Raw genomic sequence first — 12653 nt, forward strand, 5'->3', positions numbered from 1 at the left:
GAGAGACGTTTAGTAGAATAATCATTCACATAAGTAATAACAACAACAGTCATATCAGTAATGATAACAACAACAATAATACAATAAAAATTACAAGGATAAGAAAAATAGTAATCGTTGTTGTTGTTCGCGATCCAGTAGCATCTGAGCGTTAACTCTTCTGCATGATGCCATTCGGTAATAGTTGCATGTTTGTTCTAATTGTTGTCTTGAGGAGTAGAGGCAATATTAGATGTGTGGGGTAGCTTGGGAAGAAAACATCCCCTTAAATCAGTTAGTTTTCTACAGAAGAACAGATGATGTTCCACTGTCTCTGAGGGGTAGTCACAATAGTAATGGTAATAGTAACTGTATTTATACAGAGCATATCCAAGCTCTGCAACATGCTGTATGTGTTTTGCAATCTGTACCTACCCCCCGACCCTACACACTCAGTAACATTCTTAGTTTCCCGCATCAGCAATCATCTCCGCAGTATGGTGTCTCGGTTTACTTGAGTTAATTAAAAAAAGGAGCACACCCAATAAGATACTGGCCATCTGGTTCAACGAAAGGAAGAATTGTCCACCAGTTGCGTCCTTCAACTGTGATTAATTATGTGCTCGAAAGGTATACTATCTCAAAACTCACCTGAAGAACATCAGAAAAAGCCAAACTCTGACAAGATCGACTCAAATAATTACCGTTCACATTAGTTGCTTATCTTCTCCATAAAGTACCTTCTCCAAACTTGCGGCATTATGTACTATAGAAAAGCAAACCTTTGGCAAATTTAGGAAAATGGCCATTCACATCAATCAATGAGGCCCAGCGCACGCTACAAAAATTTCCTCTTTCCCCTTGGCAGCGAGTATGTGGAAAAGACAGGTTTTGCCCATTTGTCTCTCTTCCCCGTCAAGTGACGTCATACTTCACAGTCGCATGACGAGTGCAAATTTTCCTAGTGTGTGCACAGGGCCTCATGTCCACAATACTCTTGTTTGAGTGCAGAGAATCCCCCAGTCATGCTACCCGGCACTGAGCGCAGGAAAAGAGAAACATAAACACACAGAAAAACTGAGAGAAAGAAAAGAAGCAGGATCTACAACCACTGGGTGGCATGCCACAAAGGCAAATCACTTATTTTTCTGTTCTTTCAACCACTCTCAAAACAAATCTGTTACCCCTATATTTTTCCGTTCTCTTCAAACCATTCTCAAAACAACCAGTCTCTTCAAGCCACACCCCACTCACCTGTAAAAAGTCCATGGCGTTCACACCCATCCCCGGATACCTCTCTTCCAACGGTTCCTGAAATTACAAACAACAAGTCAGTGTCACCATCTCTGCCAAACCATCAGTCATGCTTGTGTTTTCACATGCAAGTTAAGAATCTAACTTCATTTTTCTGCCAACAGAGTTACTTTTGATTCAGCATCATGTTAACAGACAGCAAAACAATTAGACTACATCAACAACAACGATGCCAACAGCAAAGTCCACAACTCTTTCGTCACCACATTTCTTCAAAAACTTGTCATTCAAAATAAAGAGGTGACAAAACAAAAAATTAATTGCAAAAACAACAGCCCTTCAATAAAAAGCTTCTTTTAAAGCTTACCATTCTAAATAACAAGAAAATAAAGAAATAAATTCACAATAACAACCCTTCAGTAATAGATTTCTTCCAATGCTTACCATTTTAAACAGGAAGATGATAAAGAAATAAAAATCACAATAACAACGTCAACCCTTCAGCAAAACATTTTTTCCAATGCTTATTACCATTTTAATATCAAGATAACAAAGTAATAAGATCACTACAACACCAACAATGAAACCAACCCTTTATATGGGGTGCCCACTACAGCTGGATCAGGCCGATCGCCCGACTCGATCGCCTGAAACTGAAAACAAACACGTTTGTTTTTTAGGCGATCGAGTCGGGCGATCGGCTGATCCCGTCCGTAATGGGCACCCCGTATTAGTAACACATTCCTTCCAATGTTTACCATTCTAAATAACAAGAAAAACAAAAAGAAATAATATCACAACAACAACAAGAACAGCAACAGCGACAACAACAACAACGACTACAAAATTAACAACAACAACAGCGACAACAACTACACCAACAACAATGAAACCAACCATTTAGTAACACATTCCTTCCAATGTTTACCATTCTAAATAACAAGAAAAACAAAAAGAAATAATATCACAACAACAACAAGAACAGCAACAGCGACAACAACAACAACGACTACAAAATTAACAACAACAACAGCGACAACAACTACACCAACAACAATGAAACCAACCATTTAGTAACACATTCCTTCCAATGTTTACCATTCTAAATAACAAGAAAAACAAAAAGAAATAATATCACAACAACAACGAGAACAACAATAACGACTACAAAAATAACAACAACAGCGACAACAACAACAACGACTACAAAATTAACAACAACAACAACGACTACAAAATTAACAACAACTACAACGACTACAAAATTAACAACAACAACAGCCACAACAACAACAACAACAACATTAGCACACACTGACCTGAGTGTCTGGTTCGGGAATCTTCATGCCCTTGAAGAAAGCGTTGTTGGAGAAGATCTCGAGGTGCCGAGGTATAAGGTCACCTGTGGCACACACAAACAAAATGAGATGACTGTACATGTTTTACAGCCCCATCAGCACAATTTACATCCTTTAGGAGGTGGGACGCTTCAACCTTGTTTCCCACAGCAAACCCATGCTGAGCAGAACACAGCATCGCAGCAGACAGATAGTAATACATAACAGAGAAACTTTCTCAGGTAGGAATCAAAACCGTGTTTTCTGCATATCTTTGCGAAGGGCCCATCCATAACACCCAAAATACAGGTGGCTTAGTTAGGGTAACTGGAAGCAGCATCCACACAATAACAGCCATTCAGTGCAGGAGTAAATTAAGACAAATAGACGGACGGACGGACGGACGGACGGACGGACGGACGGACGGACGGACGGACGGACAGACAGACAGACAGACAGACAGTATAAAGGGAAAAAAAGAAATAAGTCCTAACAGTGGCACCCTCCGTCTGTCTTCTCAAACCTATGGAGAAACACATTAAAACAAAAAGGTATTCATAGCAGAAACAACAGCAATGTAATGGCAATTAACAGTCATGGATTCACCACAGGACTAAGGATGTCTCTATTGCCATTCATGTACACACACATAATATATACATACACCCACTTATATAAACACCCAAACATGCACACACACCCACAGATGCACACACACACACACATATACATGAAGTAAAACTGATCCAGAAACACACACAAGCATCTGTAATCACAGCACTCATACACATACTCACAACCCCCCCCACAAAACCCACTCACTGTACCTAGTATTTTGTGACTGAGTCAGAACTGGTCCACGTACAGGCATGCTCACACATAAGCACCCACACACTCAAATACGCTAGCGTACACACGCTTACACACACACACACTGAGACACAAACACACACACACAGGTATACCAGCAATGACACTTACATGCACCCCCCCCCCTACACACACTGTACCTAACATATTGTGAATGAGGTAGAACTGGCCCTGGAGCGTTCATGCACACAGATAAGCACTCACACATTCAAGTGCGCTAGCAGCGAGCACTCATACAGGTATATACACACACACACAGGTACACCAACACTCACACAAACACACCCAAACACCCCTGCCCCCACCCTCTCATTAAACCAAGTGTCTTGCAAACAAGGCAAAATGGGTCCAGGTACACACACACACACATGCATCTACACACCAAAGACAAAAGTACACCAGCACACACATACTCATATATATCCCCCCCCAAACAAACAAACAAACAAAAAACACCAACAAAACCCAAACCCCTATTCACTATACCTAGCGTTTTGCGAATGAGGTAGAGCTGGTCCACATCAGAGCGGCCCGGCCAGACCGCCTGTCCTGTGAGGAGTTCGGCAAACACACAGCCGATGGCCCAGACGTCCACGGGCGGGCCATACTGCGTGTCCCCCACCAGGAGCTCCGGGGCTCGGTACCAGCGTGTCGCCACGTAGTCTGTGTACTCCCCGCCCGGACCCGCTGGGGACAACAACACAGCGTGTTAGGACACAGTATATGTTATGTAGCAACGGACACAGTATATAGGATAGGATAGGCTTGATAGGAAAGAAGGAGCAAACCACACCAGAGCACCCACCAACCACCCACAAACAACAGTGTGTCGGGTATCAACATCGTCAAAACAACACAGCACTTGAAGAACAGCATGGAGCACACCTTGTCGTGCCAGTTTATCACACCACATTTTTGGTGGTGTCGTTGTTGTTGTTGACAAGTAGCAGTGCCTACTTTCATTTTGTCAGGATTCTGTTATTGAGGTGTTATTGTGATGGAAGAGGGCTTAGCACCAATACTTCTTGAACCTTTACCGTACAACTGTATTCAGTAACCAGTGCTTACGTCGTGTACCAGTTTTGGAACAGTTATCGTAACTCGTAATGGAGAGCGTTTTTAACTTTTTTCTAGACAACAATCATTAAAGAGAGAATGGAGACCTGTTTCGAGAAGGAAGGGTGGGTAAACTGGAAATATTACTTAGATTACGTGAATTAAGTTGGAGTTTGGCTTCACTCTCAGCACTCAACCCTGCTACACGCTCAGCACTCAACCCTGCATTAGATAGTGCGACCCTCAGATAGCAACGTATGAGCGTGCTAAAAATATATCACGCATTGTCGTGACCCAGCATGCTCGTTTTGCGTGTGTGTTGGCCTAGGGTCTGCAGTTTTTTTTCAAGTGTGTGCCATTATTGGTTCACGACATATGAATAGGGGGTAGGGTAGAAAACGGTAATCAATTTCAAAACTTGAGATCAAAACTTCTTATGGCCATTGTTTTTTTTGGATTGTTTTTTTTTGTAAACATCGTTTCAATGTCGGAAATTGAGTACTTGAGGCATTCTTAGCTGCTCATAGACGTGAAGCTAGCCATAACAGAATGAAATGAAATTTAAAATGCCCTGTACCATTTTTGGTGCATGGTGTACGGTAAAGGTTAAGAAATAGGCTTTCTTTTCTCATTCTTGCTGGTGTTGTCAGGATGTTGTATCTACTGCTACAATGAGCTTTGGCAATTTTTGCTGGCGTTATTGGGATGCTATACCTACACTATATCAAGCTTTTGTTATTTTTCTTGATGTTACTGGGACGCAGCACCTATTCTGTATGAAGCTTTTGTTAATTCTATTGGTATAGTTGAGATTCTTCTACTTACTATTTATTATGTTTTTCTTATTCTCATTGATGTTGTTAATATGGAACAGCGCCTACCACTATAATATTATCAGGCTTCGTTAACCCTATCCGTACGTCGCGTATTACTATTGTATCCATACGATGTGGGGAATTCTGTGCCACCATTTCCAAAGAGGAAATTTACTCGTTAATCCAATCCGTACGCTTTTCATAGCAGTCTGTCAAAATGATTTTTTGAGAAATACTGAAAGTTTCAAAGAGACCTTCGCACTAGAAGTATTCTTAAATGTGAAGAATACAACCCCGGGGGTACAAAATGACCCCGGGGCGTACAGATAGGGTTGAAATATGAGTTGAAATAACATTGGGCCGTTATTATGGAAATCCTTCGTGTCCTGAAACAGTAGCTACCACTGTACCATCAAGCTTTTGGTATTGAATTGTTCTTGTTATGGATTAGTATCTACTTATCTATAATTCTAAACTTTCGTTTAGGAGCTGATGTTGTCAAGGAACAGGACCTACTGTCATAATACCGGGCTTTTGCTACTGAATTGTTGTGACGGAGCTGTTCTTCCTGCTATGATATTAAACCAAAGAGCCCTAGGCTCACAAGGACGAAACCACCCCCCATCCCGGGCTCCCAAGTAAAATTCAAGAAAAACAGGCATGCTATTAGTTTAAAGTTAGTACTCATGCAAAAACACAAATAAAGTAACACAATTATTCCTACCCTACTATCTCTACTACAACTGCTTGATGTGTCAACTTACTGAGCACCCGCGCAAAGCCAAAGTCGCAGAGCTTGACCTGACCATTCCGCGTTATCAAGATGTTCTCCGGCTTCACGTCGCGGTGGATTGTCTGAGGAGGAAAACCACACAGAACTTGACTCCCCGTCCAGGTAGAGGGTTTGTATGTTTGTTTGAGGTAGGGAGAGGCACATTTATGCAACAGTAGCAGTAGATTCGTTTAGTGAGCATAAAGAAAAGTCTTACAAGCCATTACGCAAGCACACACTCATGTATACATACACACTTATAAACACACAGACACTCATAAACAAACTCACACACACACACATATACACACAAATACAAAAACTACAACAAAGAAATTGGCCAGATCAAACGCAAACACTCTGAAAAACAACTTACGTTGTGCTGATGACAGAAGTTGACGGCCAATAACGTCTGGTAAATAATTCTTTGAACCATTTTCTCGGGCACCCTGGAAAAAAAGAAATGAAAGACTTTGTTCCACAAGAGCAATCAACAAAAGTTTTTTGAAAACTCAAAGCCATTTTAGAAGTGAAATACCTTAACTGACATACTGTACATCAATTATTACAAGCTGATTATGTACCTGCAATCACGCCCACATTTCACTTAAATGAATTGATCAGGCAAAAAGCCACGCTGAAAAGAAGTAAAAGAAGAACAGGAGAGCTTGAAATCCCAGTCTTATTTTCTTACCAAAAACGTTTTACTTCTCGATAGACGTTAATTGGATAATTGAGAATACAGGATATCTCTGTCTGAGAACAAAGATTTCGTATCAGTTGGAGATTTATGACACTTGTGACACAAGCAGGTCATATGACGGCTGAAGATTAGAGGCGTCACAAGACAGTAGCATACAAAGAAAAGAACGAAGTGAGATAAAGACGATAGGTATTTGATGGCAAAGAAAGAGCAAAACCACAGCAGCAACCTGCCAAACAACCAAGGAACAAAGATGTCAAGAAATCTCCAAGAAGCAAAAAGAACATCTAGTGCTCACATCTGCAAGGAACTGAAACTTTCCATAATCTACAGAAGTTTTGTCTTTCAGTGAGCTTTGTCTTGTATGAATCAATGTTCTTATGTTGAGACAAAACGTTCATAAGGTTCGAGTACATGCCAACAAAATTCACATAACTTACGTCATAGTGGGAGGCACAACAAACATCTGCAAAGAAATTTCTAGGAGGAATAAAGTTTGTACAGACCATTTAGGACAACTTGTGTATTAAACACAACCACATAAGAATGACAAGCGCAAGAAAAAAAAGCAAGTAAGAAAGACAGAAACAGCTGGTGTGGAGACACATAAGCATGATTTACCAGTGGAGCCCCCCAACCTTCTAACCAGACCTACTTTAAATGAATGAATGAAATTCAGCTATCGATAGTGATCAGTCTTTTGAATGGTAAATAATAATTTAAAAAAACAAAAACATTGTGACTCCAATGCAACACTTAAAATCCCCCCAAAAAGAAGAAAATCAGGATAATAAAAATCACGAAAGTCACTTGAAGTAAGCCACTAGCTCCAAACACGACTTGAATGTCAATGTAACATTTAGTTGAGAAAACCAAAGATCATCTGCCACACTCACCCTCGAGGATAACGATCCAGCTCGTGCAGCACGGTGTGATCTACGTACTCAAACACCAGATGTAAACGCTTCCGGCGTCTGAACACTTCTATCAGGTTGACTAAATTTGGGTGCTTCAATTGCTGTGGAGAATGTACAGGAAGAGATATAAATAGCAGTTTTATCATTTCAACAAGAAGGGCGAAGCTGAGGCAATCCATCTGATGGGAAGACATTAGAGTTCATGAAAGCCCTGTTTTGATTTCAGTAAAGAGAATAACATCAACACAATAATGGCCATTCAGCGTAAGAAAAAGGCAGTGACAAATACACAGATAGAAAGCACAGATGTAGGACCTAAAAATAATGGAATCGAAGAAAACGGTATTTTTCCGCCGCTTTGGCAATTTATTACTAATTTTTTTTTCATTGTTGTCCAATTAAGAACACATTTCTGGGTGGATTTTACTGAAAAACGTTGATTAAAGGCACAAAAAAAGTACGTTTTCAGTTTCCACGGACAATCAAGCTATGGAAAAACCAGACTTTGGCTGCATATTCTCGGTAATTCAACCTTTGAAAGCAGGCTACCCCACCTTCTTCAATCTCAAACATCTTGACTTCTATTCAAGATAGACGGGCATTTTTTTCCTCCGATAGTAAGACAGCTGAACAAGCTTTAAAAAGATACCGATAACTCCACATGCCAAAAATTGATGAGCGCCTGATTCCACCGTGTTGTGACACAAATGATCAAATGAAAAAATGGCAAAAGTTTGGTAATAACTAGATGTCAGCCTTTGAGTGGAGACTACTTGGTTTACCACATTTGACAAGTTCTGTCACCCTTGTTTCGATACATGCATGAAAAAATTACATCAAACAACATGAAACCAAGGCATGTTGAAAAGGCAGTCAGAATTAAGTCAGCACCCTAGTGATAGGCCTAGGTATACGAGAATCATATTGAGAAAGATACAACCCAGCATTTTAAAAACTGAAAAGCCATTTTCGAGACTAGACAAAGTCATATAAAGGACAGGAAAGGAGGGTATAAGACAGGAAAAGTGCCAAGAGGCACACACAGAGAAAACAGATCAGGAGGACTGGGAAAGGTATGAGCTTTTACCTATGCTTTCTAAAGAGCAGAAAAGTGTATCGCTGCTTCCCTTCCATACTGAGCACCATGTATTAGCAACATCAGAAGTCAGAACTAGGCATCGCAAAACAATGACAACAAATAGAAGCCAGAAATGGTACAAACCTTTAACATTCTGATTTCCCTCATGGCGATCTTCTTGATCAAAGGATCTTCCTCTGACTCCACAAATTTCTTAATGGCGACAAGTTGTGAAGTCTCTCGGTTGCGGCATTTGAACACAACGCCGTATGATCCTTCTCCGATTTTGCTGATTCTCTCATACTTGTCCATTTTGTCGGATGTTCCTCCCCCCGCCCCGTTGCCACCATTCCAGTACGGACCTTGCTGCTGCTGGCCTCCTGGTGGCTCCTTTCTAGGGCTGTAAAAGACAAAAATAGCAACATACAATGTCTCCATTATACACAACAAAAACATTTGAAGGGGTGAAATACACAACACGCAAAGCTACATTTTGGAAAAAATCGAGATTCTTTGCTTATAAAAATGCATATTGTTACCGGCTATCAGATGCAGAAAGTGTTTTCGTCCAAAACCCAACACATATTTCATAAAAGCCACCAAAAAATCTTTTTACGCATGTTTAAAGTGCATAGCAGCATTTAAAAAAGCTGCTTTTCTCAAGAGCGCTAAACTGGATGTAGCAGGTTTCACATCTCAGCCCCTGGTTTATTTACCTACAACTTTGCCTGAACTCAACAATAAATAAATGCCAACACTCTTTGTGACTTGACGAGGACTTTAATAATCAATCACAACAAAGACTTTTTTAAAAAAAAGTACCAGGGTACCAAAAAAATAATAGTCCTCATTCAAACCTAGGATAAAGCAGATTATGTCGGAAAATCATAAAGATATTACCAAAGTTATTTCATAATTCTAGATGTGTACCAGTTGCTATGTCAGACAACATGTTGGTAAGGGAGCCAGAGGATAAGATCAGATTTTGAGAATACAGTCATAAATAATAGAGAAAACCATCTCCAGACCCCATAAAGCATTAAAGCTGTCAACTTAAAGACCCACCCTCCTATTATTTATTCTTCTGAAACAGGAAATCATGTCAGTATCAATCGTTTTTTGCTCAATTTTAGACTGATCACCACATGAAACACAACGGATTTAAGCAGAGAATGAAAATGGCAAAGCTGATGACCACCCACGAAGGGATAGAGCAGACAAAGGAAAACTTCTCTCCACAAACTCAAAATGAATCACACCCATAACAGTACTAAGCGTCGTCACAAACACAAGCACAAAATGTGATGGCAGCCCCGGTTCAGACCAAACAGGAAAATAAACATGACCAGTGTACAGAGCACTCTGAGCTGTTCATAAACTCTAATCTTCTATTGTGATTTATGGTATGTGTGCTTCAGAAAGACAATGTAGTCATGGATCATATTTATTACTGCAACAACCGGTCTTCTAGCACGCCACACTTCAGAAATTTCTCGAGCACAGCAAATTCAATAACTTTGGGAAAGCACACCCACAATTGAGTTCAAGTACAATATAAATCAATACAATTGTCAAACAAGCAAATTTGCTTTGGGCTAAAATTAACAAACCCCAAGAAAAAGCAATAAATAAACAATTGTGATAAAAAGGGCAGAAAAATTTATGGACACCATAAAGTATCAAAACTGAGAGAACATGTTATCAGCAAATACCTTAATTATGTGAAGGCCGGCTCTATTTCTCCAAACGCTCAGGATAATAAACTTGAACTCTATTTCTCCGAATGGTTTCCGTTCTCGAGATTTTTTTGTTATTTGCGAATGGAGTGGCCCGCGCGCGTGTGTGTGTGTGAGTGTGCATGAGTGAGTGTGTGTGTTTGTGTGTGTGGTGTGTGTGTGGGCGTGTGTAAGGTGTGAATGGGGGGGGCGTGGAGGGATTTTTTTTTTGTCTTTGCTTTAGGGGTAACTAAATGAAAAATAGGTTACTGCCAAAGTCGAGGAGTAGTCTTTCTTGTTTTCTCGCAGTATCTTTTGAAGGCATTTCAAAGGAAGTATAGTCCCGGAACGTTGCCCCAACCACAGTTGAAGTATCAGAATATTCAGACATCTAAAAATCTCTAGCTCTAGAAATTGAATTCGATGCAAAAAATGCTTCTTCCCTGTCCTCCCAGAATGGCAGAATGAAAGATGACACCAATCTCTCGCAAATAACAAAAAAATCTCGAGAACGGAAACCGTTCGGAGAAATAGAGATCAGGTTTATCTTCCTGAGCGTTCGGAGAAATAGTCATTAATTGTTATTTAATTTTTCACAAGATTAAAATTGATGATAATTTATAGCTTACCAAAACAAACCCCTCTAAGCAATTATAAACACGTTTTATGCATATACTTGGATAAAGACGGGTCCATAATCCAACCTAAATAAAACTATAGGAGCTTGCATAATATAGAGATACCAGACCTATAGGCCCCTACATTATTTCAGCAAACTTTATACGTTTATAATGTACTGCTAGTGATGTGGGCACGGAAAATGGATTTAAGCCTAGTTTGAAAGCAAACACTCAAATTTAACACCCTAATAGAAACTCTCAAGTCTTGAGTTCAGAGAAACCTTATAAGATTTTTGTGTCAAAAAGGAATGAAGGTAGCCTCTATGCACACAAGTTACATTGCCTCCTGTCAACTACTTCATCATCATCAGTAATGATGCCAGACACAGTGTTGCAACGATTACACACAACTCATCAAGCAAATGTAAATTTAGGGTTCCCTGCTTCAGATACTTTTCCACACGACACGGACCTGAAATAAAGATCTTGGGGGTATTTTGATTTTGTCTTTGTTCTATCGAACCAGAATCAGACTGGCATTCTCATCTACTCAAGCAAACTAACAGTAACAGGGGCGAGGGTTGAAGTTTGGGGCATCAGTACACATTCGACAACAAGAGGGGGCTCTTAAAACTTACACGTTGAAAAACAAAAAGTGAACACTTCGGATTAGTCTAAAGAAGAGAACAGAAGGTCCCCCCAGATCATACCTAAGAGACTCATTCATAGTTGAATGGTCGCTGAAGTTATCGATGATGTTGACGCCTGAGGCCAGGAATGCCAAAGATCAATTTCAGAGCAACTTTTTCCTGTGCATTCTTAGTCACTATTCTCGATCACATACGTCCACAGTGTAGCATATACGTTAAACTATCGAAGGAACATCCTGGTGTGTTATTTTCTTATCAAATCATACAATAAAGAGGAAGGAAAACCCTTTCTTCCCAAAAATACTGTTTACACCAACAAGCTCGAATTCTCAATTGTACACATCGCCATCTTGAATTTACATGACTTTCGATTCATACGCAACAATCATTTCAATCAATAACTTTTACCGTTAAAGATGCCCATTGCATTCAAATAATATTTATATTCACACCCACTGAACACTTTCATGAACGTATAAAAGCTCTATTTTAAAAGTTGATACTACATGTTTATAGGACTATTTACTGGTGTTTTAATAACTGTTTATGTAGTGCGATGAAAATACCATGTCAAAGGTCATCCCCCTGACTACTCATGTCACGTGACACAAATACATCGAGTTGGTAATCAATAACCGCCCTTGTGCTGGTAAGATTGAAAGAGTGATTGCCCTTCGTTCTTACAGCTGGCGGAAGAAGTCATTGGGCGAGGGAGGGGGGAGAAGGGAAGGAAGCTCGGAGTGAGAGGCACGTTCGTGTTTCTTTTGACTTAGATCTACTTTGAGTCGTTTGCGCATTGTGTAGGCCTATTGATGACGCCCTGATGGGAACACGGTGATCAGAATTCAGGGTCACGAATCGGTTACATACAGAGAGAGAGAGAGAGA

General features: G+C 40.1%; 1 protein-coding gene across 1 annotated transcript in view; it reads right to left on the reverse strand.

Moving 5' to 3' along the window:
* LOC101849123 (cyclin-dependent kinase-like 1) overlaps positions 1-9181 on the reverse strand; it is a gene marked incomplete at its 5' end in the record, with an annotated part of 13287 nt that extends 4106 nt beyond the window's left edge. The window contains 7 exon segments of the mRNA XM_013081344.2: positions 1234-1290; positions 2553-2635; positions 3927-4127; positions 6076-6166; positions 6460-6532; positions 7683-7804; positions 8926-9181. Coding sequence (XP_012936798.1) covers positions 1234-1290; positions 2553-2635; positions 3927-4127; positions 6076-6166; positions 6460-6532; positions 7683-7804; positions 8926-9181 — 883 coding nt within the window.
* Between the last annotated feature and the right edge of the window lie 3472 nt (positions 9182-12653).

Source organism: Aplysia californica, unplaced genomic scaffold (genome assembly GCF_000002075.1).
Source record: "Aplysia californica isolate F4 #8 unplaced genomic scaffold, AplCal3.0 scaffold00126, whole genome shotgun sequence".
NCBI lineage: Eukaryota > Metazoa > Mollusca > Gastropoda > Aplysiida > Aplysiidae > Aplysia > Aplysia californica.